General features: G+C 42.4%; 1 protein-coding gene across 40 annotated transcripts in view; it reads left to right on the forward strand.

Moving 5' to 3' along the window:
- Positions 1-26764, forward strand: part of RBM6 (RNA binding motif protein 6) — a 129176-nt gene that overhangs the window by 44889 nt on the left and 57523 nt on the right. For 21 of the 40 annotated variants that reach the window (XM_078350897.1, XM_078350901.1, XM_078350904.1 and 18 more), the window contains one exon: positions 11878-11951. The exons of 16 other annotated variants lie outside the window; for them this stretch is intronic. In XM_078350897.1, the coding sequence (XP_078207023.1) occupies positions 11878-11951 (74 nt within the window). Of the gene's footprint in view, positions 1-8459; positions 8501-11877; positions 11952-24346; positions 24415-26764 lie in introns of those variants that run through there. 3 more of the 40 variants (XM_078350913.1, XM_078350917.1, XM_078350928.1) reach the window with 2 other exon arrangements.

The following is a 26764-nucleotide window of genomic DNA, read 5'->3' on the forward strand; positions in this document are numbered from 1 at the left end:
TTCTTAAGGGTAACAGGCTCATGTCTTTTCATTACTCATAATTGAAATATTTTGAGTCTTTACCTCCATGTCAATAAAACAGAAATAACTTATGAAGAAAATTTCAGAGAGAATTTTTCAATTTAGGAATAGAAATCCATTGTGAAATTGGAGATTTGACATTGATGATAGAAAACATGCATAGTAGCCGAGTGTGGCGATCTCTGCCTGAATTCATTAGCTACTCAAGTGTCCGAGACTTGCGCTCAGGAGTTTGTGACCAGCATGGGCAATATAGTGAAATTCTGTCCCAAAAAAGGGAAAAAAGAAAAGTGCATAGCTTATGGTATCCCAAATGGAGGAGCTAAAGACAGAATAGCTTAACATCAATTTAGAAAAAAAAATTATAATTGAAAAGTGCAAATACACATTTTGCATTGTTTTTGGCATTTATAGGAAAGACAGGTAAACACTTAGCGTTTTTTTTTTCTTCTGAGATGGAGTCTCACTGTTACCAGGCTGGAGTGCAGTGGTGTGATCTTTGCTCACTGCAACCTCCGACTGCCTGGTTCAAGCTGTTCTCCTTCGTGGCTGGGATTATAGGCATGTGCCACTATGCCTATCTATTTTTTTGTATTTTTAGTCCAGACAGGGTTTCACCATGTTGGCCAGGATTGTCTTAATCTCCTTACCTTGTGATCCACCCGCCCTGGCTTCCTGAAGTGTTGGGATTAGAGGCGTGAGCCACTGCACCCGGCCAACACTTTTAGTTTCTTAGGGAAAAGGTAACCATTGGCTGATTGGAAAATAATCATGTTTACTTGTCACATCTCTAAAACAACAGAAGGTCTTGTTTTTAACCAGGAGTCTTACCAGTTTTGGTACAACATTTGGGAAGGATGTGGCAGTTGAAACTTAAGGAAAGGTGGCTGAGTTTAAAAAATCAGAATGTCTAGGTTGCCAAGAGATGCTTTTAGGGCTGGGCTAGTCTTGTGAAGGCAGTGGATGGATGCTTTGGCTGATCTAGGGAAGAATCTGTGATTCACTGGCGCAGGGATCAGGTGACACTGGGTGAGACAGGTCCTGGAACTAGGGTTAATTTGGTCATTTTCAGAATGACCTGGGATTTGGCTTATTTATTTTATTTTTAAAATTTGTTGGGCCTGGCGTGGTGGCTCATGCCTATAATCCCAGCACTTTGGGAGGCCGAGGCGGGTGGATCACAAGGTCAAGAGATGGAGACCATCCTGGTCAACATGGTGAAACCCTGTCTCTACTAAAAATACAAAAATTAGCTGGGCATGGTGGCACGCGCCTGTAGTCCCAGCTACTCGGGAGGCTGAGGCAGGAGAATTGCTTGAACCCAGGAGGCAGAGGTTGCGGTGAGCCGAGGTCACGCCATTGCCCTCCAGCCTGGGTAACAAGAGTGAAACTCCGTCTCAAAAAAAAAAAATTTCTCGCCGGGTGCAGTGGCTCATACCTGTAATTCCAGCACTTTGCAAGGCTGAGGCCAGTGCATCCCTTGAGCTCAGGAGTTTGAGACCAGCCTGGGCAATATGGTCAAACTCCATCTCTCCCAAAAAAAAAAAAAAAAAATTAGCTGGATGTGGTGGTGCATGCCTGTAGTCCCAGCTACTTGGGAGGCTAAAGCAGGAAGATCACTTGAGCCAGGGAGGTGAGGGTGGAGGTTGCAATGAGTCAGGATCATGCCACAGCACTCCAGCGTGGGCAACAGAGAGAGACCCTGTCTCAAAAAAATAAAATAATGAATGTAAAATAAAATAGGGGTGGCTCAAACCTATAATCCCAATACTTTGGGAGGCTGAAGGGGGTGGATCACTTGAGGCCAGGAGTTTGAGACCAGCCTGGTCAACATGGCGAAACCCCATCTCTATTAAAAATATCAAAATATAAAAATTAGCCAGGCTGGTGCTGTGTGCCTATAATCCCAGCTATTTACTTGGGAGACTTAGGCATGAGAATTGCTTGAACCTAGGAGGAGGAGGCTTCAGTGAGCTGAGATCACACCACTGCACTCCAGGCTGGATGACAAAGTGAGACGCTGTCTCAAAATGAAATAAAATAAAATAAAACAATTTTCAAGGTAGAAGTCTTGTAGTCAGCCTTACTGTTGTTGACACGGACATGGTCCTGAGCACAGAAATCTTGGCAGTTGATAAAGACAGGAAGACATCTATAAGATCTTATAGATGTCATCTATAAGATTTTGCATCTTCTGACGTCACAGCTAAATGACTCTGAGGAAGAGGATACCACTTACCAGTTTTGAGCTACAGGAACGTTATATTCTCTTCCTCAAAATCATTTAGCTGAGATGAAATTTGCCTCTCTCGGATTGGGGAAGGTGTTTGAACTCTGCCCACAGCCCTCTGTCAGTTACACTGCCTTGCTGAGTTCCCTCACCCTTCTTTAGATAGAACTGCTGTTGGCTTCTGTAGTCCTCACTTTCCTCTTTTGCCAAATGCTCAGGTAGCTTTGGCTGAATCTTCCAGGTTTGATAAAGCTGTATGGGCTTCCTGTGCCTTTTGGTAGTTAGGAGTCACTGAAGTGGGGGTACTTCTGCTAGAGTGGCAAGAAGAAAAGGGTCATAACTCAGCCTGTATGGTGCAGGGGGCTTATTGACTCTTAGCTACAATCCAGGCAGGGGAATTAATTAATTATATTTATTTATTTTTTTGAGACAGAGTTTCGTTCTTGTTACCCAGGCTGGAGTGCAATGGTGTGATCTTGGCTCACCGCAACCTCCGCCTCCTGGGTTCAGGCAATTATCCTGCCTCAGCCTCCTGAGTAGCTGGGATTACAGGCATGTGCCACCATGCCCAGCTAATTTTTTGTATTTTTAGTAGAGACGGGGTTTCACCATTTTGACCAGGATGGTCTTGATCTCTTGACCTTGTGATCCACCCGCCTTGGCCTCCCAAAGTGCTGGGATTACAGGCTTGAGCCACCGCGCCCGGCCTTATATTTATTTATTTTGAGACAAGTCTTGCTCTGTCGCCAGGCTGGAGTGCAGTGGCACAATCTCAGCTCACTGCAGCCTCTGCCTCCTGTGTTCAAGTGATTCTCCTGCCTCAGCCTCCAGAATAGCTGGGACTACAGGCACGTGCCACAACACCCAGCTAATTTTTGTATTTTTAGTGGAGACGAAGTTTCACCATGTTGGGCAAGCTGGTCTCGGTCTCCTGACCTCATGATCTGCCCTCCTAGACCTCCCAAAATGCTGGGATTACAGGCACGAGCCATGGCACCCAGCCAGGAATTTGTTTATATAATTACCTTAAATGAGTACCAGTTAGAGGCTAGAGGCCATCTATAAAAACTATTTACAGGCTTTTAAAATACATTGACATTGGCTTCTTCCTTTAACCGTCCGCTTGCAACAGAACATCTGGTGAGACTGTGCTGCTCACCGTTTCTAGGTTACATTCTCTACCCTTGCAATGTAAATTAATTTTTACCTGGTTTCTTGTTTCTTGCTTGGGTTATCTCTTAGGTCTTCTGTCTGACTTAGACTGGATAGTGGTGATGGTTGCACTACTTTGGCAATATACCACTGAATTGAATTATATTTTTTTGAGACATTCTTGCTCTGTAGCCCAGGCTAGAGTGCAGTGGTAAAGTCATGGCTTACACCAGCTTCAACCTCCCAGGCTCAGGCGATCCTCCTGCTTTAGCCTCCCAAGTAGCTGGGATTGCAGGTGTGTACCACGACAACTGACTGATTCAAAACCTTTTATAGAGATGGGGTTCCACTCTGTTGCCCAGGCTGGTCTCAAACTCCTGGGTTTAAGTGATCCTCTTGCATCAGCCTCCCTAAATGTTGGGATTATAGGTATGAGCCACTGAACCTGGTCCCAGAGCCTTTTAGAACAATGTTGAGTTGCCCTTTGTTTGCAGGGAAAGAAAATCTTTATGGACCATATTTTTCTTCCTAACAAAACAAAAATAGCCATGTGACCTATGTAGGAAGCAGATATATTGTCAGTATACACTAAAAGTCAGGAAATTCATGCTGCCTTTCAGCTGCTGAAGTACTTGGACATATTTGAGAATGGGTAATGCAGAGACAGCTGTCTGATCTTTGGTCTCTGATAATGCTTATTTCATTGCATCTCTGAAACCACCCTGCCAAGGAGTTAACCATCCTTGCTACTTTGCATATGGGTTAACACAGGCCCAGAGATATGTAGCTTGACTGATATCACATGGTGAGTTAGTTGTAGCTTCTGCAAATGTACAGAACTATAGAAGCTACTTTTCTTGTGTGTTGTTCCAGTGATAATGGTCATTATAATTGATGTACCTGCTATTACGCTAGGTTTAGGGATACAGAAGTGAGAAGAAGATCCCAGTCGCTCATCTGGGACCTCTGTTTTTTTGGTGTCACCTCTCCGCATAGTCAGTTTACTACAGTATTAATGCTACTGTTCTGGTTGATCCTTCTCTCATGCCTGTCCCATCTTTTCTGCCAGACTGAAGTGTTCTTGCTTGGGGAAAAGCAGATTTGCAAAGGTACTCTTTTTCCTGATGGTTGCTCTGCAGATTGGGCATTTTTGTTTGTTTGTTTTTGAGACAGAATCTTGTTCTGTCACCTAGGCTGGAGTGCAGTGGTGCAATCTCGGATCACTGCAACCTCTGCCTCCTGGGTTCAAGTGATTCTCCTGCCTCAGCCTCCCGAGTAGCTGGGAATACAAGTGCGAGCTACCATGCCCAGCTAATTTTTATTTTTATTATTTTTTAGACAGAGTCTCACTCTGTCGCCCAGGCTGGGATTATAGGCATACGCCACCATGCCTGGCCCTTTTTTTTTTTTTTTTTTTTCTCATATTTTTAGTAGAGACGGGCATTTATTAGACATCGTGTTAGCCAGGATGATCTTGATCTCCTGACCTGAGGTGATCCACCCACCTCAGCCTCCGAAAGTACTGGGATTATCGGTATGAGCCACTGCGCCTGGCTGTTTGGTTTTTTCTAAGTGACAAAAGTTGAATGAGATTACTGGCTCTTTAAATAATAATTACTCCCCCTTTTGACTTATGTAGCATTTTGGGGTGATCTATGATTATTTGTACTTCTCATGACTTCCATTAGATTAAACTCTGGGGGCAAATACATTGCTCTCCATTGTGCTCATGTGACACCATTACTGACAGTGGAATTGAAATAAATTGAGTAAGGGCAAGTGTTTCCTAACGTTATTCCAGGCCCAAAGAACCATCATCAAGTTGGAGTGGCCCTGGTTTGGACTTAAAAAAAATTAAAACCAAACTAATTTTTTTTTTTAACCAATTGGCACAGATACAGAATAAAATAAGATAGATCCATGTATAATTTTTAAAAATTTAGGTCAGGTGGCTCATGCCTTTAATCCCAGCACTTTGGGAGGCTGAGGCATGTGGATCACCTGAGGTCAGAAGTTCAAGACCACCCTGGCCATCAAAGCAAAACCCTCTCTCTACTAAAAGTACAAAAATTAGCTGGGCATGGTGACACATGCCTGTAATCCTGGCTATTCAGGAGGCTGAGGCAGGAGAATTGCTTGAATCCCAGAAGTGGAGATACGTGAGCTGAGATGATGCCACTGCACTCCATCCTGGGCAACAGAGTGAGACTCTTTCTCAAAAGAAAAAAAAAAAGAAAAATTTAAGGAATAATCATCAATGTGTATTTTCCTTTTTTCATTATTATTATTTTCTTTAAAATAAACCAGCAACCCTTATATGTATAGCTGAAAGGGAAATAATTGAAAGTGTTTTTAAGATTTCAAGGTGATGGACTGGGCACAGTGGCCTACTTGGGAGCCTGAGGCAGGAGAATCACTTGAACCCGGGAAGCAGACAGTGAGCTGAGATCGTGCCATTGCACTCTAGTGTGGGCTACAAGGGCAGAACTCCATGAAAAAAAAAAAAAAAAAGATTTGAAGGTGATGGATTTCATGTGGACCAGTTTTATCCTTTCCTGATGTTAATTTGACATATAAATCAGATATTTTCCTAATTTTCATAATGAGTGTGGGGTTTTTTGTTTGTTTTGAGACAGGGTCTCACTCTGTTGCCTAGGCTGGAGTGTATTAGGGCTGCCATGGCTCACTGTAGCCTTGGCTTCTCAGACTCAAGTGAGCCTCCCACCTCAGCCTCTCAAGTAGCTGGAACTATAGGTGCGTGCTACCACACCCGGCTAATTTTTTCTATTTTTCTGTAAAGACAAGGTCTCATTATATTTCCCAGGCTGGGACTCCTGAGCTCAAGTAATCCCCTGGCCTCCTAAAGTGTTGGGATTATAGACATGAGCTACTACTACACCCAGGCTCACATGAGATTTTAACAGAGCAAAATACCTATTGGAAATCTTGCACATAAGGCCTCCTTTATTCTGTTACTTCCATTGACAAGAATTCAGACACTTGGATCAATTCTGTTTTGATTTTGCTAAAATCTCTAACTTGATATTTTACTTTTCTAAAAACCTGTATTGTCAGTGAAATGGAATTAGGAAAACAGGACCTATAGACAACCTCTTGAATCTACTGATTTTTCATGGTGCGTTTTATAGTCATAATGCTTTGTTCTACAAAAATAATACTCTTTGTTTAGAGAAAAAAGGCTGTGTCATGTCCCTTCATCTCCCTGCTACTTATGTTATTTTATATTATTTTGAGATGGAGTCTCACTATCACCAGGCTGGAGTGCAGTCGTGTGATCTCAGCTCACTGCAACCTCCGCCTCCCGGGTTCAAGCAATTCTCTTGCCTCAGCCTGCCAAGTAGCTGAGATTACAGGTGTGCGCCACCACGCCCAACTATTTTTTGTGTTTTTAGTAGAGATGGGGTTTCACCATGTTGACCAGGATGGTCTTGATCTCTTGACCTCGTGATCTGCCTGTCTCGGCCACCCAAAGTGCTGGGATTACAGGCCGGAGCCACTGAGCCCAGCCTGCTGCTTATGTTCTTTAAAATCCTGATTCCTCCTTTTCCTTTCTGGATGTGTATTCTGGGCTTTTTCAATGTCAACCAGTACTCTCTTGATGGGAAATTCAACTGGACTTGGGTATGTTAACTGGATTTTCGTAGAACAGTTTGAAGGTCCATCTCATTTGCCTAAACAAATATTCCTTATAATTATTATGAAAATTGGGCCTGTTATAGACTAATAATTGACTTAAACCATGCAGGGTTATGTTTGTCAGCATCTCGTAGTCAGCTTTTCCAGAGGCAGAGACTGAAGAGTTAGTTCTGAGATTGAATATTATTTATCAGGGTTTTGTTTCATGTACCTTATTCTCCTATAACCACCTGGTTGGCATTTATCACAGATACAGTTTTGGGAAACAGACAACCACATGGTTAATGAAGATGGAGAAGATGTGAAATTTTATTGTTACCTTTATAGGTTTTTCTTCCCTTGCCCTGTTCTCCTTCTTCTCATTTGCCAAAAAAAAAAAACAAAAACAAAAACGTATAAGGAGACCTGGCATGGTGACTCACGCCTGTAATCCCAGCACTTTGGGAGGCTGAGGTGGGCAGATCACCTGAGCTCAGGAGTTCAAGACCAGCCTGGCCAACATGGCAAAACTCCGACTTTACTAAAAATACAAAAATTAGCTGGGCATGATAGTCCCAGCTACTCAGGAGACTGAGGCAGAAGAGTCACTGGAACCTGGGAGGTGGAGGTTGCAGTGATCCAAGATTACATGCCATTGCACTCAAGCCTGGGCAACAGAGAGAGACAACATCTCAAAAAAAATATATAAGGGGAATTCATATTTCTGTGAGATCTGTAAATTTAGATTACAAGATTTAGTTAGCTATGCTTTTAAAAGTTATCTAAATAAGCACAAAGACCCACCAGACTTCTTCCCAGCAAGTGACAGTAGAAGAAAAAGGTAATAAAATAGACTTTTTGTTACTTTGATTGGTAAAAATAAATCTGTCCATGGAAAGGTTAATACTGAGTTTATTGTCTTAGTGATTCCATATGGTTCCTAGCAATTCTGATCTCAAGGTGGTTGGTTGTTTTTAGAATGTTTAGGTCTTTGGGTAGAATATCTTCTGTGCCTTTTCTGTGAATTGTAAAATTACATTTGGAAAATAAAGAAAAAAAATCCCTGATTATTCCACTATAGCAATACAATGACTGTAATCATTTTGATATACAGTTGTGTTGCATTATATGCATTTTCTGAGTTTTGTATGTCCACCTGTTCTTTTTTGAACTCTTTCCCCCTCCCCACTTCCCACACCCTGTTTTCTCACTCCTGGAGTGAGCATGGGCAGTGGGGATGAGACTCACCTGTGGCTTCAGTTTGTCTCCTTTTCTAAGTTTCTCTGAGTGAGCATTCACTGTGCTGGCTGTGATTCTGTTATTTAAAGCAATATATTTTCATACCTTATGGCCCTTAAATGCAAGCCAACCTCTTCATCTGGTGTCAACCAAAGGAAAACTGATCTGTTGCAGCGCTGGAGGAAAAACTGGCAGTGTTGGACTTACCTAAATTGAAAGATGGTATGTTATTCTTCACCTTGGGGTCTTTTAGTATGATTTTGACAGTGCATGGTTTTTGTCTCACATGCTGACTTTTGCCTCTAACCCCTGAGTTAGGTGTAGTTTCACTGAATTCCAGTCCTTTTTTCTATACACATTTTACATAATTATCCATAAGGGTATATTCATTTTTAAGGCTCTTAAAATATACTATATCAAGTATCTTTTCATATTGCTATGCAACTTTTATAGCCATCATTTACAAGATTAGTTTTTGTCTTTTCAGAAGAATTTTGGGAGCTAGTATAATCAGCTCCTGAGAATGTTTTCTCAGGTCTACTCTCAATAGTTCTGCCATAGTTATTTTAAAATAGAAGCAACTGTTATGCTGCTAACTTGAATATTTCTTTATTAGGCTTATTTTTTTAACAGGGGCATAGATGTATGTGTTAAGGCATATGGGACCCTTTCTGTAACTAGGCTCTGTAGAGTTTGGAATTAAGATTATTTAAATTGGTCTATGATCTTATTGAAGAGAGAGAGGCTAGAGTGTAGTGCTTAAAAACATCAACCTGAATCTGGACTGCCTGCATTTAAAGCTCAGTATTGGTATTTATTTGGTTACTTTGATCAATTTACCTATCCTTTCCTTGCCTTATTCCCCATGGCTAAAATCAGGTTAATAATATTTACCTCATAAGATAGTATTGTGAATATTAAATCAGTATATTTAGAATAAAATTTTTTTGTTGTTGTTGTTGAAGCTGAGTCTTGCTCTGTTGCCCAGGCTGGAGTGTAGTGGCGCCATCTCGGCTCACTGTAACTTCCTGCCTCCCAGGTTTAAGCAATTCTCCTGCCCAGCCTCCCAAGTAGCTGGGACTACAGGTGTGTGCCACTACACCTGGCTAATTTTTGTATTTTTTTTTTAGTGAGACAGTGTTTCACCATATTAGCCAGGATGGTCTCGATCTCTTGACCTCATGATCTGCCAGCCTCAGCCTTCCAAAGTGCTGGGATTACAGGCATGAGCCACTACGCCTGGCTAGAATAAGATTTCATTGTCTATTTTGGTGATTGCTGAAAATCCTTATGATACAACCATGAGTCTTGAGCACATAAAATGCCTTTTTTTAAAAAAAAAAATTTTAGGCAGTGTAGTTAAACCTTAAATTTCTGTTCTTGTTTGATAGCTAAAGTTTCACTCGGAATAAATTTAGTGTTGGGCTTATGAATATAATAATGAATCTGAGTATGTTGTCAACATATAGTATTGCAGGATTGATGTCTAGAAATGCTGTATTAGATGCTCATACTGTCTTCTCTATCTTTTCCTTCCCAGTGTCTACTTGACCTTTAGCCAAGTATGACTGTTGTCATGAATCTTTTCTCTCCCCTGTCCACAGATTCTGTGTGCTCCTCTGGGCCACAGTGGTTGCTTCTTTAAGCACAAAAAGGAAACTTAGGGCTTTGCCAGTTTTGGTATTATTTCCCCATGTTTTTCATCCGGGCAGCTGTGGAGAGGGTTGCTTTCCACATACCTGGGTACTCCATTGATATGTTCTGTAGAGGTAATCAACACACTCGAGAGTACACTTGCTCGTTCCGTGGCTAACCCTTTCTGATTGTGGACATGCATTTGAGTGTTTGCAGTGGATAGTTGGTGCTAACGGGTATCTTAGTTCCTTCTGTTATTCTGTAATGTTTCCCAAGAATATTCAGAGCTGTTTATAAAATGCAGTGTGATTGATATATTAGGTGTTCACTGAGTTCGATCAAGATTTACTTGGAAGGAATTAAGTAACAAAACAGTTTTCACTGTTAATAAGATATGCACACTGTTTCTCTAAAGAACTTTTATTTATTCAATGAGTTATTAAGCAGAGGAGACTGATTTTGTGGTAAGTGTAGAGGGGTTAGTTTTAATCCATGTTGGTCAAAGCTGTGAAAGTAGGTTAGAAAATCTATTTCTCATCCTACAGTGGTGCTGAGGTTTCTAGTAGGTTGTTTTTCTTCCTCATCACTTTCTGAAACTCAAAGTGAGGCTCAGCCTATACTGTTGTAATGTTTCGTAGTAAACTTGGAATATTTAACAAGTCTAAAATCAAAGTTTATTATTAATAAAACATTTTAAAGCCATTCATTTCATGTGACAAGGAATATTAATTGATTTCACCAAATGGTATGTTTTTAAAGTTATATTTCCTATTGCTTTAGTTTTATTGATCTTTGATACATTGATTCAGTGATACCAGTTTCCTATTGTTATATACTTTGTGCTCAAAATTATAGAGTTTTGTGTTGTTTTTCTGTGCCTGAGTTTTGTTTCTCATCTGAACAAATCACATCTTTTTCTTGCTGTTCCATTTACACAGTGTTGTTGCTAGAGATGAGCTTCTTTATCCTCTGAGGCAGTGGAGGAAGCATGGAAGCCACTTGGGGAGCATTGCATTGACCAATGTATTTTTGTAGTTACACGGTGGCGGTATCAGGGAAATTATAGGACTGGTTAGATTTGAGTTCAGCAGCCTATAAATAAATCCCATGACTTCCCAGTCTCATGGGTCATACGACTCAGGCCTGTGCTGCAAATGACACATGCCTAGGAGTAAGGTGAGGGGTATTTTATAGCTCTGATGGTTTGTATAGTTCTTAAAACATGTATTGATTGCTAACAACTGCTGTCTTTCTCCCAGCTTTCCCCACCACCAGTCTTTGTGCATAAGCACAATTTCGGACACGGTTATTTGTACTTATTTATGCTTTTACACCTTCTTCCTTTTATAAAGATTTTAGCTGGTTTATGACTTGAGTTGAAACAAGGAAAAAAGAGGAGACCTGAAATGGTCTGTCCCCTGCCAACCAGAAGCCTCCTGTGGTATCCAAACAGAATAGTTGCCTCAGTCTGTCAGCACTTCTGTCTTTGAAGGTGGTTTCTGCTTGAAAAGTGGTGACTATTAGCATAGCCTGGGGATAATTGCTTTTTTTGTCTTCTCTCGGGATACTTTTTTTTTTTCCAGGTACTTTCTTATTCTTGTTGACTTTGTTTTTCTGGAAGATTAAGCCTGTGGTTAAAATGTTTCGGGTCCCCACATGAACTTTCTGTGGGATTACCCAATTCTGGGGTACCTTCACCAGATCACCAGTGCTAAAGAGGGCAAAGGATCTTCTTGGTTAATAGAAAAGGCTATTTTGGAATGCATCTCAAAGTCCAGAAACATCGAGACTTTCCTTCAGTACTTTTTTCTGTTTGGGGTAGCAACTTTACCTAGTGTAGGGGAGGGAGGGGTCAGTTGGGAGGGCTTGTGTTTAAGGGGTTCAGAAACAGGGGATTTAAGTGTGTCTTTTGTGTTTGCAAGGCACTAACACCACTCCCGTCTGTATTTAAATGCTGTCCCCAGGTTACGACTATGGCTATGTCTGCGTGGAGTTTTCACTCTTGGAAGATGCCATCGGATGCATGGAGGCCAACCAGGTTGCTTTATACTTCGGTCAAATGATGCTGGAAGGATATATTTTTTTATATATGGGGAGGGAGGGTTTCAAATAATTTCACTTTGGAAAGATACAAGAAGTCTGTCTTTGAGCATACTGCATTCCAACCAGTGGTTGTGAGGAAAATCTTTAAAAATGCTGGAAAGCTTTCCCTAGAAAACTTAATGGGCACAGAGTACATTTTAAAAACTAGAGCCCAGTTGCTTCTGGACTAGATTCCATAGATAGTAGTTGAAAAAAAAAAAAAAAAAAGACACATCTGGAGTGTTTCCTTTTGGAGTGTGACTGAGATGGTAATCCTGATGCAAAGAATGATCCTTGATTGTCTGTTACTCCAAGGATCTGCCCAGCACAGAAATTCTAGGTCAATAGTTAAACGCAGACCTAGACCTAAGGTGAAGACCTCTGATGGTGACTTCTATGGCATCAGGATGCAGGCTACTTCCAAAAGAGAGCTGTTAGGGAAGAGAAGAGGAGTGGATTGTTGGTGTCTATTGCATTCATCATTGTTCTTTGCCAATTGGCGTTGCATACTCAAGTCTTCGGCTGCATATAGTCAGAGCTGGTGAATCAGAATCTGTATTCACCTTACGTTTGAACCATCTGTAGTTATTCAGCTTGCCACCTAGATTTGCCATCTATGTCTTTAATTGACTGCTGCCTGGTAGTTCTGGGAGGAATTAATAAATGAGTAGAATCCTTCTTGTTGTGGTGTTTCCTTGGGGAAAGTTATTTTCTTTGAGTTGTTTCAGTTCCTCCATCTGTAAAGGAGGAAAAGAAGCTTAGGAATATAGTTTGATTTTTTTTTTTTTTTTTTTTTTAAATGTACCCACTGCCTATACTTAACATTGTGAATCCAGTGGGCCTAGAATCTTTGTGGTTTTTTTTGAGACAGAGATTCGTTCTTCTTGCCCAGGCTGGAGTGCAATGGTGTGCTCTCGGCTCACCACAACCTTCGCCTCCTGGGTTCAGGCAATTCTCCTGCCCCAGACTCCTGAGTAGCTGGGATTACAGGCATGTGCCATCATGCCTGGCTAATTTTGTATTTTTAGTAGAGACGAATTTTCTCCATGTTGGTCAGGCTAGTTTCAAACTCCTGACCTCAGGTGATCTATCCGCCTTGGCCTTCCAAAGTGCTGAAATTATAGGTGTGAGCCATTGCACTCGGCTGGACCCAGAATCTTAAAAATGGCTCTGCCAGAGAAGTGTAGTTATTACAGGAAAATTCTTCTGTAGCCTGATGCTTTGTTCAGCTTTGTTCAATTCAGTATGGCTCATTATACTTACTTTTTCCTTCTTGGCCAAGTTCTCCCCTTATGGATATGGAGATGACATGCTCTAAATGCTTTGAGTACAAGCCCTTAAAAAAGACTTTTGATGTATCATCACCTTGTTAGTAGTTTAAACACTGTCAGATCCTTAGAGAATGACTGGCTTGGGGCCATATCCTCTAGGCTTAAGAGGGTTCTCATTGACTGTGTTTGTTCAGTGTCCATACTGAATCAGTCACTTACCAAATATAGTTGGCACTCTGTATTCACAGTTTCCACACTCACCCACAGATTCAACCAAATGCTGATTGAACATATTCAGGAAAAAATACATTAACATTGGGCCCAGATTGAGACTGCAGTGAGCTGTGATCACTCTGCTGCAGTCTAGCCTGAATGACAGAGTGAGAACCTCTCTCAAAAAAAGAAAGTACAGTTAACAACTATTTATACAACAATAAAAAATAATACTTGCCAGGAATGGTGGCTTACCTCTGTAATCCCAGTACTTAGGGAGGCCCAGGTGGGACGATTGCTTGAGGCCAGGGGTTTGAGATCAGCCTGGGCAACATAGGGAGACCCCATCTCTACAAAAAAATAAAATAAAAAAGTAAAAAAACTAGCCAAGTGTGGTGACGTGAACCTGTAGTCCTATTAATGTGGGAGGCTGAGAGGATAACTTGAGTCTGGATTGAGACTGCAGTGAGCTGTGATCACTCTGCTGTACCCTAGCTTGGGTGACAGAGTGAGACCCCATCTCAAAAAACAAAAAAACAACTGTTTATATAGCCTTTATTAGTTATTAGGTATTATAAGTAAACTAGAGATGGTTTAAAGTATATTGGAGGATGTGTGTAGGTTGTATGCAAATACTATGTGATTTTGTATAAGGGACTTGAGCATCCTGGGATTTTTGTGTCCTTGTGGGTCCTGGAACCAATCCCCTGTGTACACTAAGGGACAACTGTACTAGTCAAGTGTCCGAAACTGCTACATGCCCATTTTGGAGGGAAGGATAAAGCTTCTAATCTATATGCTTATGATGGATCCTACTCTGACTGTCCAATTTTGAGAACACTCATAAACAACTTGTTCTTACCAGTGAATAGTCATTCAGTCCTTTGCCTCTGTACTAAATACTGTGGATAGTGGAAATATAAATGGGGGAACCCTGGCAGATGACATCTTTTTTGTACCATTCTTCCAACTATGTGTTTCTCCTAGAGTTAATTGTTGCTTTTTATCAGAGATATATTATTTTTGATCTTAAAGATATCAGCATTGTCTCTTACTGCCTCTTTCTTCTATCCCAACAAAAAATCCTATCCAAAGTATCCAGCCCTTGGCTAGGCATGGCGGCTCATGCCTGTAATCTCAGATGTTTGAGAGGTTGAGGAGGGTGGATCACTTGAGGCCAGGAGTTCAAGACCAGCCTGGGCAACATGGTGAAGCCCCGTCTCTACTCACAATACAGAAATTAGCCAGGTGTAGTGGCACACGCCTATAATCCCAGCTACTCTGGAGGCTTCAGCTTAGGCACGAGAATCACTTGAACCCAGGAGATGAGGGTTGCAGTAAGCTGAAGCAATGCTGCTGTGCTACAGCCTGAGCAACAGAATGAGACTCTGTCTCAAAAACACAAAAGGGGGTGGCTTATAGACATTTCTCCCTCAACCCTCCTCAGCCATTCTTTAAAAATTCATAGGGCTCTCAGATTCCTGATTAATCACCACTGTCCAATGAGTGGCACACTAAAATAAAGCAGGAACAGGGCCAGTATTCTTTCAGGTGTGAAATAGTGTTTTTGACAGGTAGCTGTCCTTGTGCATAGGGTACCCTGTAGTGCTCTTTTCAGGAGTACAATTAAGAGAGAGCCTCTACCTTTTTGAACTTTTTAATCTCACTCTGAGCAAAGAGAGATTATACGGTATTCACAGATCCCATAGGATGTTCTCTCAAACTTCAGATTTTTGTTTGACCTCATTTGCAGTATTCACTGGAGTTATTTCTTTTATTTTTTCTTGTTGTTGAGACAGAATCTCGCTCTATTGCCCAGGCTGAAGTGCAGTGGTGCGATCTTGGCTCACTACAACTTCTGCCTCCTGGGTTCAGGTGATTCTCTTGTCTTAGCCTCCTGAGTAGCTGGAACTACAGCCCATGCCACCATACCTGGCTAAATTTTGTATTTTTAATAGAGATGGGGTTTTGCCATGTTGGCCAGGCTGGTCTTGAACTCCTGACCTCAAGTAATCCACCTTAGCCTTACAAAGTGCTGCGATTATAGGCACGAGCCACTGCACCCAGTGAAGTTCTTTTTTTTTTTTTTTCCTCCAAGATGGAGTCTTGCTGTATCGCCCAGGATGGAGTGAGGTGGCGCGATCTTGGCTCACTGCAACCTCTGCCTCCTGGGTTCAAGCCATTCCCCTGCCTTAGCTTCCCCAGTAGCTGGGATTACAGGTGTGTGCCACCATGCCTGGCTTATTTTTGTATTTTTAGTAGAGATTTTAGTTTCATCATGTTGGCTAGGCTGGTCTCCAACTCCTGACCTCGTGATCTACCTGCCTCAGCCTCCCAAAGTGCTGGGGGTTGCAGGCATGGGCTACCACACCCAGCCAGAGTTCATTCGTTCTTCTGTTGTTGATTTTTTTTTTTTTGAGACGGAGTTCTTGTTGCCCAGGCCGGAGTGCAGTGGGCGCAGTCTCAGCTCACTGCAACCTCTGCCTCCTGGGTTCAAGCAATTCTCATGCCTCAGCCTCCTGAGTAGCTGGGATTATAGGCACCTGCCACCACGCCCGGCTAATTTTTTGTGTTTTTAGTAGAGATGGGTTTTCACCACGTTAGCCAGGCTGGTCTTCAACTCCTTACCTCAGGTGATCCACCCACTTCGGCCTCCCAAAGTGCTGGGATTACAGGTATGAGCCACTGGGCCCGGCCCAGGGTTCTTTCTTAATAAAATATCTTCCATATCCTTTTTCAGTCAACCCCATTTCCTAGATTTTTATTCTTTCCCTAGTCATTGGTCAGACTGCTGGCACTGCCACACAACACAATTCTCTCTTGCTTACCCATGTAGACATCATGATCACATCAGCATTCTTTTAATAAACTTTACCACAATTCAGGGTGTGTGAAAATCATTTTGATGGAAAAAGTTTTGAGAATCAGCTCTTCAGGGAAATTTTTGCACTTAGGTAGTACAGTATAACAAGAGTACAGGTTTTGGAGTCAGATGTTATTTCCTAGGTGGGTTACCACTGGCACATTTTTTAACCTCCCACATCCTCAATTCCCTCTTACCCATATCTTTTGGAGCCCTTATGTAGGATAAATGTAATCATTTATTCATGAGTACCTGCTGTGTACCAGTCACCTTTCTGAATGTTGAGGTTGCTGCAGTGAACAAGACATATGGAATAACTTTATTTTAATGGGAGAAAACAGACCATAAGCAGATAGACAAAAACAGTATAGGTCGGGCGCGGTGGCTCACCCCTATAATCCCAGCACTTTGGGAGGCCAAGGCGGGTGGATCATGAGGTCAAGAGATCGAGACCATCTTGGTCAACAAGGTGAAACCCCGTCTCTACTAAAAATACAAAAATTAGCCGGGCATGGTGGCATGTGCCTGTAATCCCAGCTACTCAGGAGGCTGAGGCAGGAGAATTGCTTGATCCCAGGAGGCAGAGGTTGCGGTGAGCCGAGATCGTGCCATTGCACTCCAGCCTGGGTAACGAGCGAAGCTCCGTCTCAAAAAAAAACCAAAAAAACAGTATAATAGCTGATAGCTGAGTGTTGTAAAGAAAATGAAGCAGGGTATTGGGAGAATGAAGATGGGGGCAATTTTAAAGGGGTGGTCAGAGAAACTTCTTGAGGAGTGACATATATTTGAGTTGTGACTCTTGGTTTATAATGTATGCAGAACATTTAATTGTAGTACCTAGCACTTGGTAGCATTTGAAATAATTTGAAATTCGATGTTTTTTCTCTCTCACCCTCCTCACCATGTCAAATAATTTCCAATTCTAAATTGTGTGTGTGTGTGTGTGTGTGTGTGTGTGTGTGTGTGTCAGAGTCCAGCTAGGCTGGAGTGCAGTAGTGCAATCTCAGCTCACTGCAACCTCTGCCTTCTAGGTTCCAGCGATCCTTCTGTCTCAGCCTCCCAAGTAGCTGAGACTACAGGTGTGCACCATCGCACCTGGCTAATTTTTTTTTTTTGTGTGTGTGAGATGTAATCTTGCTCTGTTGCCCAGGCTGGAGTGCAGTGGTGCAGTCTCAGCTCACCACAACCTCCACCTCCCAGGTTCAAGTGATTCTCCTGCCTCAGCCTCCCAAGTAGCTGGGATTACAGGTGCCCGTCACCACACCCAGCTAATTTTTGTATTTTTAGTAGAGACAGGGTTTCACTGTGGTTGGCCAGGCTGGTCTCGAAGTCCTGATCCATCCACCTCGACTTCCCAAAGTGCTAGGATTGCAGGTGTGAGCCACCACACCCTGTCAATTTTTGTATTTTTAGTAGAGACAGGATTTCACCATGTTGGCCAGGCTGGTCTTGAACTCCAGTTCTTGGGTGATCTGCCTACCTTGGCCTCCCAAAGTGCTGGGATGACAGGCATGAGCCACTATGCCTGGCCTTCAATTATTATTCTAAGAAAATTTATTTTTATATCTGAAGTTTATTAAAATGAATTCTTTAAGGAAATGTATGTGGATTACAGTCCTTGTGACAAAGTGAACCATTTTATGAGAGACATAAGAATGTGAGGGAAGAAGTCCTTACTCCTCAAGGTGAATAAAGTAAGTATTTGTGGAACATAAAATGTCCTTGTAGGCCAGGCACAGTGACTCAAGCTTGTAATCCTACCACTTTTGGAGGCCAAGGAAGGAAGAGCACTTAAGCCCAGGAGTTTTAAGATAACATGGGCAACATAGTGAGATCCCTGTCTAAATTTTTTTTTTTTTAAGTCTCTATCTATTCTTTTCCCCAGTTTTACTTACAGGTGAAATTGGTACAGATTCTGAGTCACCAGGATCTGCTTGGCAACTCTTAGTAGAGCCTGAGAGAGAGAGAGAGAGAGAGAGAGAGTGTGTGTGTGTGTGTCTGTGCGCTTGTGCCTCTCAGAAGCACAACTCTTAGTAGAGTCTGAATGTGTGTGTGTGTGCACCTCTGAGAAGGTTTCTCCGAAGTACTTTGGGTTGAGTTTTTTGTAACTCTGCTATCATGACTCTTGATGTGAAATGTCCTTTATTTATTACTGGCTGGTACTTATTGGCCTAGGGGATGGAAGTAAAGGAACTTTCTGCTAGCTTTCTTTGTCAAATATTGTGAGTATGTGTGCCTTAGTGAGGTTGCTCAAGATGATAACCAAGGTTGCTCTAGCCTTTTCCCAGTGCCTATATCAAGCTGTCAAAACAGTAGGATGCTCTGCAGCAGTACTGACTTTGTGGCTGTGATGACTCATCAGGATATCACTTAGGCAGCAGCTATCTATCTGGAGAAATAATTTCCAACAGGTATGAAGGTATGAATCTGTTAGCCTATGCCTTCATCATTTCTGTCTAGGAGCAGGGGTCAGCCATCGTGTACTGTCAGGCAGAGCCTTTCATCCCCCTTCCTGCGAAGTGTATTTCTGTCAGTGTCATATGCCCTTGGCTTTCTTTGTTGTCAAGTCTCTGGGATATTGAGGGTACATATTATCTCCTTCTGCTGTGTGTGCCATTGCACTGGGAGTTGGGGAGAGGAGTAAGAAGTATTGTGTTAAAATGTTAATCCCTTTCAGTAGTTGCCCAGTTGTGAGTCCTAGCTCTCTCAAGACTATTGGCATTCGGTGTGCTAGAATTAGCATTTTATTTTCTCAAATATACTAATGTGATGTTTGTTGTCTATTCTTATTTAGCCAAATTAGTCACTAAAATGCCCTTATAGAAGATAACTCTGGGAGAGGTATTCATTTGTCTGACATTTTTATTCTTCTTTCTTCTCTCCCCCTCCCTCTTTCTTTCCTTCTTTTCCTTCCTTTCTTTTCTCTTTTTTTTTTCTTTTCTTTCCCTTCCTTTTTTTTTTTCTTTCTTATTTTATCTTAATGGAGACAAGGTCTCCCTCTGTCACCCAGGCTGGAGTGTAATGCTGTAATCATGGCTCACTGCGGCCTCAATCTCCTGTGCTGAAGCAATCCTCCCAACTCAGTTCTCTATAGTAGCTGGGACTATAGGTGCCCACTACCACACCTGGCTAATTTTTGTATTTTTTTTTTTTGTAGAGACAGGGTTTTGCCACATTGCCCAGGCTAGTCTTAAACTCAAGCAGTCTACCTACCTTGACCTCCCAAAGCACTAGGATTCCAGGTGTGAGCCACTATGCCTGGCCTTTTTTTATTATTTTAAAATTTTAAAATTTTTATTTTTTAGAGATGTAGGGTTCTCTTCTGTTGCACAGGCTGGAGTGCAGTGGTGCTATCAGAGCTCATTGCAGCTTTGAACTCCTGGACTTAAGCAATCCTCTCAACTCAGCCTTCTGGGTAGCTGGACTATAGGCGCCTGACACTATGTTCAGCCAATTAAAAAAAAAATTTGTTTGTAAATGTGGGGTCTTTTTTTTTTGAGACACAGTTTCACCGTGTTGGCCAGGATGGTCTTGATCTCTTGACCTCGTGATCCGCCCACCTCGGCCTCCCAAAGTGCTGGGATTACAGGTGTGAGCCACCATGCCCAGCCAGATGTGGGCTGTTGCTGTGTTGCCCAGGCTCTTGCTGTGTTGCCCAGGCTGCTCTTGAACTCCTGGCCTCAAGTGATCCTCCAACCTGGGTCTCCCAAAGTGCAGGGATTATAAGCAAGAGCCACTGCACCCAGTCTTACTCATCTTTCTGTATGACACTAATCAGTCTTACTTTTTTTTTTTTTTTAGAGGGAGACTCACTCTGTCACCCATGCTGGAATGCAGTGGCGAGATCTCCGCTCACTACAACCTCTGCCCCCTGGGTTCAAGCAATTCTCCTGCCTCAGCCTCCTGAGTAACTGGGATTACAGGCACTTGCCACTGCACCTGGCTAATTTTTGTGTTTTTAGTAGAGACAGGGTTTCACCATCTTGGCCAGGCTGGTCTTGAACTCCTGACCTTGTGATCTACCCTCCTCAGTCTCTCAAAGTGCTGGGATTACAGATGTGAGCCACTGTGCCCGGCCCAGTCTTACTTTCTTAAGAGCAAGGAAAAAGGATTCTGTTATCATCTGACATAAAAATTTCTTTAAACACTGACTTTTTTTCTGGTCTGAGGAATGAAAGTTGTGGAATACGTGAAGTTTTATGAAATAGTGTTTGTGTGTGTGTGTGAGCAAAATTAAGAGAGTTTGGGTTACTGAAGATAAAAGAGTGTTTTTGAAAGTATGTATAGGAAGCCACATCTCAAATGTGGTCTGTCCTTGTGATTAAAATTAGAGCAATAGGGAGGCCAGGTATGGTGGCTCACACTTGTAATCCCAGCACTTTGGAGGCTATGGTAGGAGGGTCACTTGAGCCCAGGAGTCGAGTCCAGCCTACACAACAAAGTGAGACCTCGTCTCTACAAAAAATGGTTAAAAAATTAGCTGAGTGTGGTGGCACATGCTTATTGTCCCACCTATATGGAAGGCTGCAGTAGGAGGATCACTTGAGCCTGGAAGGTCAAAGGTACAGTGAGCCATGATTGTGCCACTGCACTCCAACCTGGGCAACAGAATGAGAGATATTGCCTCAAAAAAATAATAATAATAGAGCAACAGGGAAAAACGTGTTTTTAGAGATGAGAATGCTATTTGTGAGGTCATGATGGAAAAAAATGGTGAAGAACCTAGTTTGTTGGAAACTTAAGTTGGTAGTAAAGACATAATACTATCTGAAACACTGTAGTACTTAAATCACGTGCATTTCAAGTAACAGAACCAATTATCTGTATGTTTAAGGTTATAGTGTTACCTACAACAGTTGTCCCTCCAAAAGCACCTCATTGAGAAGCATCTGGCATCTTAGCCAGAGCTCATCTGTATAACCTATGGCTTGAATCATGCCATTCTTCTGGGAAACTTCAATTTCAGTTATTTTTCCTGATCGCCCTCAGTAGAGGTATTAGTGGAAACATAAGACAATGCATTCTAAAATGAATGTATAGGTTCATATCCTAGCTAGAAAAAAATTAAGACCGTTAATGAGTACAAAGCAAGGATTATTGAAGATTCTCACTCTTGAGAGTTGGGGTATTCAAGAAAATTAAAAGTGAATTTAAAGATTGATGACTTGATTACACATTTTGGCTACTTATCCACTGATTGACTTTTTTTCTTTTTGAGATGGAGTCTCCCTGCAACCCAGGCTATAGCTCAGGGTTGCAATCTTGGCTCATTACAACCTTTGCCTCCCGGGTTCAAGTGATTCTCCTGCCTTAGCCTTTCAAGTAGCTGGGATTACAGGCATATACTACACCCCTGGCTAATTTTTGTATTTTCAGTAGAAATGGGGTTTCACCATGTTGGCCAGGCTGGTCTCGAACTCCTGACCTCAGGTGATCTGCCTGCCTTGGCCTCCCAAAGTGCTGAGATTACACATGTGAGCCACCGTGTCTGGCCCAGTGATTGAAACTTGACTGGACATGAAGCAGTATAATGTAGCATTATAATATAGTATTCTGGAAGCAAACTACCAGGAGTTGCATCTTCACTTCGTCACTTTCTAAGGTGTACTTGAACAAGTGTCTTAACTTCTCTGTATTTTAGTTTTACTCTCACATATGTCTAGGGATTAAACAAGTTAATGCATTTAGGGTGATTAGAACTGGGACTGCCACAAACTGAATGTTGAGTGTATGTTTGTTGTCATCACAATGACTTCTGATCTTAAACAGTCTTAAGCTCTGGTCTTGGCTTAATGGAGTATGTAGCAAAAAGAGGATTTGGTGGCATTGCCTAGGAGAATTTTTTTTCCCCATCAGCAGTACTTCTCATTTAGCCTGTTGATTGATAGTAATTATCAAGGGACTCCTTCCAGGCTTTCCTAGTTGGAGTTTCTTTTTTTTCCTTTCTTGAGACAGGGTCTCACTCTGTCTGCTAGGCTAGAGTGCAGTGGTGTGATCTCGGCTCACTGCAACCTCCACTTCTGGGGCTCAAGCCATTCTCATGCCTCACCCTCCCAAGTACCTGTGGCTACAGACACGTTCCCAGCTAATTTTTGTGTTTTTGTAGAGATGGGGTTTTGCCATGTTGCCCGGGCTGGTCTTGAATTCCTGAGGTCAAAGTGATCTGCCTGCCTCAGCCTCCCAAAGTGCTGGGATTACAGGAGTGAGCTACCATGCTGAGCCCTTAGTAGGAGTTTCTGCTGCCTTAGCCTTTAAGAGAGAATCTTAAATTTTCTAAAGAGAAAGAGTAGGAAACAGTACCACATGGAGTATGGTTAGGCCATGTAGGAAATCTAGCCTGTGGTTTTAAAACCTTAAGTTCTAAAATCGCTGGGTATAGTGGTGCACAGCTGTAGTCCTAGCTACTCCAGAGGCTGAGGTGGGAGGATTGCTTGTTCCAGGTTGGAGTGAGCTGTGATGGTGCCAGTGTACTTCAGCCTGGGCAGCAAAGCGAGATGCCGTTTCTCAGAGCACAGTAAAATACCCTAAGCTTGGATAACCAGCCCGTTATTTGCCACTTCGCAGGCTCTTTAATTATGAGAGGTGCTCTAAACTGGATTCAATTTAGTTATCTCAAATTTGAAAAATAAACATTTATCATTTGGCAGGTTTAAGAGAACCTTCTGATAGTTTCCTACAGTGGATTTATAATTATTTTTGTCACAAATAAATCATGGTTTATTTCTATGGATTAAAGTAGTTCTTAATTTGTTCTAAATTGGAAATATGCCTATATGTTTTAACCTTGTGCTTCTGTATTATTACAACTAATTAGCTCAGGGGTTGTACAAAGGCATAGTTTAATTTGTGATCATGATTATAACTTTGGTTTATGACCTTATGTACTTTGAGGTGGTATAGGGTTGGTAGCACAGAAAGATTTAGAATTCCAGTTTCATTACCTCCTGGATCTTTTGTTAACTTCTTTTCTTTTTTTGAGACAGATCTTGCTCTGTTGCCATGCTGGAGTACAGTGGCGTGATCTAGGCTCACTGTAACTTCCACCTCCCGGGTTCAAGTGATTCTCCTGCCTTGGCCTCCTGAGTAGCTGGGATTACAGGCACGTGCCATCACGCCCAGCTAATTTTTGTATTTTTGTAGGGACAGGGTTTCACCATGTTGGCCAGGCTGGATTTGAACTCCTGACCTCAGGTGATCTGTATGCCTCAGCCTCCCAAAGTGCTGGGATTACAGGCATGCGCCACCACACCTGGCCTTTCTTTTGTAACTTCTGGACCTCAGTTTCTCATCTATAAAGTGAAGGCATAATCACAGTACCACCTTTAGTGTAGTTGTGAGTTTAGAGCATGTGGTATATGTAAAGTGATCAGCATGGTAACTGGCATGTGGTAAGTGCTCTGTAGTAAAGGGTGATTCATAACACTGGACTCTACTTGGTTGTACCAGCTCCTCTTTTTCCTTGGCTCCTTATCCAGCTCTTGGGATATTCAGACTTGGCTAAAAGTGGCAGACAGTTCTGCTTTGGGTGGCAGCTTGATTTTAGATAGCCAGTTCACATAGTGCTTTTGTTCAGCACCTCTTGGGATTTCTAGACAGACAGCAAGAGAGCTGAGGGTAATACCTGTCATAATAGTGTCTAAGGAATGAGTGCACAGGCATTCAGGCATGTGAGGGCAGAAGACCATGACCATACCTGCCTTCCTACAATAAACAGCCTGTTGTTTCTGCAAGTAGCATTGCAGGTAGTTCTTTTATCAGAAAATTCTCATAGGCTGCAGGTGACATTGAGTGTTATTAGACATTTTCTTCATTCAGGTTGAACTTGGAGGTTACAGTATATCTTTATGTCCCCTTCTCCACAGGTGTTTAAATGTTATCATTCATCCTCTAGTGCATAGGTTTATATGTGCACATTTCTTGTTAAGGGTATTAATGAACTGATAATTAGTTTATCTAGAATAATATTTACTTACTTATTTTTCTTTTTGTTCTTTTGAAATGTAGTCTCGCTCTGTCGCCCAGGCTGGAGTGAAGTGATATGATCTCGGCTCACTGCAACCTCTGCCTCCCAGGTTCAAGCGATTCTCCTGTCTCAGCCTCCTGAGTAGCTGGTATTACACGTGCCTGCCACATGCCTGGCTAATTTTTTGTATTTTTAGGTAGAGATGGGATTTTGCCATGTTGGCCAAGCTGGTCTTGAACTCCTGACCTCAGGTGATCCACCCAGCTCGGCCTCCCAAAGTGCTACGATTACAAGCATGAGCCACTGCGCCTTGCCACAATAACATTTATTTTCTATTTTATTTTACTGGGACAGGGTCTTGCTCTGTCACCCAAGCTGGAGTGCAGTGGTGTGATCATGGCTCACTGTAACCTCAACCTCCTGAGCTCAAGCCATTCCCCCCACCTTAGCCTTCTGAATAGCTGGGACTACAGGTGTGCACCACCACACCTGGTTAATTTTGATAGGCTGAGGAGCAGGTAGAGATGAGATCTCACTATGTTGCCTAGGCTGGCCTTGAGCTTCTGGACTGAAGCAGTTCTCCTGCCTCAGACTCCCAGGTGTGAGCCACTGTACCCAGCCCAGAATAATAATAATTATTATTATTTTAAGATAGAGTTTTGCTCTTGTTGCCAGGCTGGGGTACAGTGGCACCATCTTGGCTCACTGCAATCTCCACTTCCCAAGTTTAAGCAATTCTCCTGCCTCAGCCTCCGAAGTAGCTGGGATTACAGGCACATGCCACCACGCCTGGCTAATTTTTGTACTTTTGGTAGAGACAGTGTTTCACCGTGTTGGCCAGGCTGGTTTCAAACTCCTGATCTTAGGTGATCCACCTGCCTTGGCCTTCCAAAGTGCTGGGATCACAGGTGCGAGCCACAGTGCCCAGTCAGGATAATTAGTTTTAATCTCACTTGGTGAGATTGGTGATGCTAATGTCATATACTAATGATGTATGTATTACCACAATCTGTGGCCAAGTGAAATTTGTGCTTAATCTGTGTAAATTCTATTCCAAAGGAAAACATGTAGGAGAAAAGGTGGTGTATCAGAGAATGTATATTAGTGGTTACTAGGCTCAAGGGTGGCAGGGGAGTTGGGGGTGGCAGGAGGGGATAGAGAGTGATGACTAACTGATACAGGGTCTCTATTTTGGGATGAGGAAAATATTCTAGAATTAAATAGTGATGATGGTTGACCAATCTTGTGAATGTACTAAAAGTCATTGAATTGTATATACTTTAAAACAATGGATTTTATGGTATATGAATTTTTATCTCAATTTTTAAAAAAGTCTTTAAATATAGTATGAATGTGGTTTTTTTTTTTATTAGGCCAGGCAGGGTAGCTCACACCTGTAATCCCACTCACTTTGGGAGGCTGAGGAGGGCTGATCACCTGAGGTCAGGAGTTCTAGACCAGCCTGGCCAACGTGGCAAAACCCCGTCTCTACCAAAAATATAAAAATTAGCCACGCATAGTGGTACATTCCTGTAGTCCCAGCTCCTTGGGAGGTTGAGACAGAGAATTGCTTGAACCTGTGGTGGAGGGTACAGAAGTTGCAGTGAGCTGAGGTTGCGCCACTGCACTCCAGTCTGGGTGATTGGAGCAAGACTCTGTCTCAAAAAAAAAAAAAAAAATTTTTTTTTTTTTAGAGTTCCAGCACAATGAGAATGAGTTTCACTCTTGTTGCCCAGGCTGGTGTGTAATCACGTGATCTTGGCTCAATGCAACCTCCACCTCCTGGGTTCAAGCAATTTTCCTGTCTCAGCCTCCTGAATAGCTAGGATTACAGGCACCCACCACCACAGCCAGCCAATTTTTTAGTTTTAGTAGAGATGGGGTTTCCCCATGTTGGTCAGGCTGGTCTCGAACTCCTGACCTCGGGTGATCCACCCACCTCGGTCTCCCAGAATGCTGGGATTACACGTGTAAGCCACCACACCTGGCCCAAGAATTCTTTTTTTAAGAGGAAAAACACTATTGACATAATTTACATATCATAAAAGTCACCCATTTTAACTGTACAATTCAGATTTTTTAAGTAAATTTACCAAGTTGTACAACTATTATCATGATCTAGTTTTACATTTTTTTTTTTTTTTTCTGGGAGACAGGACCTTGCTCTGTTGCCCAAGGTGAGTGTTGTGGCATGACCATGGCTTACTGCAGCCTCCACCTCCTGGGCTCAGGCACTTCTCCCATCTCAGCCTCCTCAGTAACTGGAACTGTAAGTATGCACCAGGTAGTTTTTTAATTTTTTATAGAGACAGGGTCTTGCTATATTGTCCAGATTGGTCTTGAACTTCTAAACTCAAGCAGTCCTCCCTGCCTCACCCTCCCAAAGCGCTGGGATTACAGTTGTGAACCATCGTGTCTGACCTAGAACATTTTCATCACCTCAAGCAGATTTCTGTTTG

The sequence above is a fragment of the Callithrix jacchus genome, chromosome 15 (genome assembly GCF_049354715.1).
Source record: "Callithrix jacchus isolate 240 chromosome 15, calJac240_pri, whole genome shotgun sequence".
Classification (NCBI taxonomy): domain Eukaryota; kingdom Metazoa; phylum Chordata; class Mammalia; order Primates; family Cebidae; genus Callithrix; species Callithrix jacchus.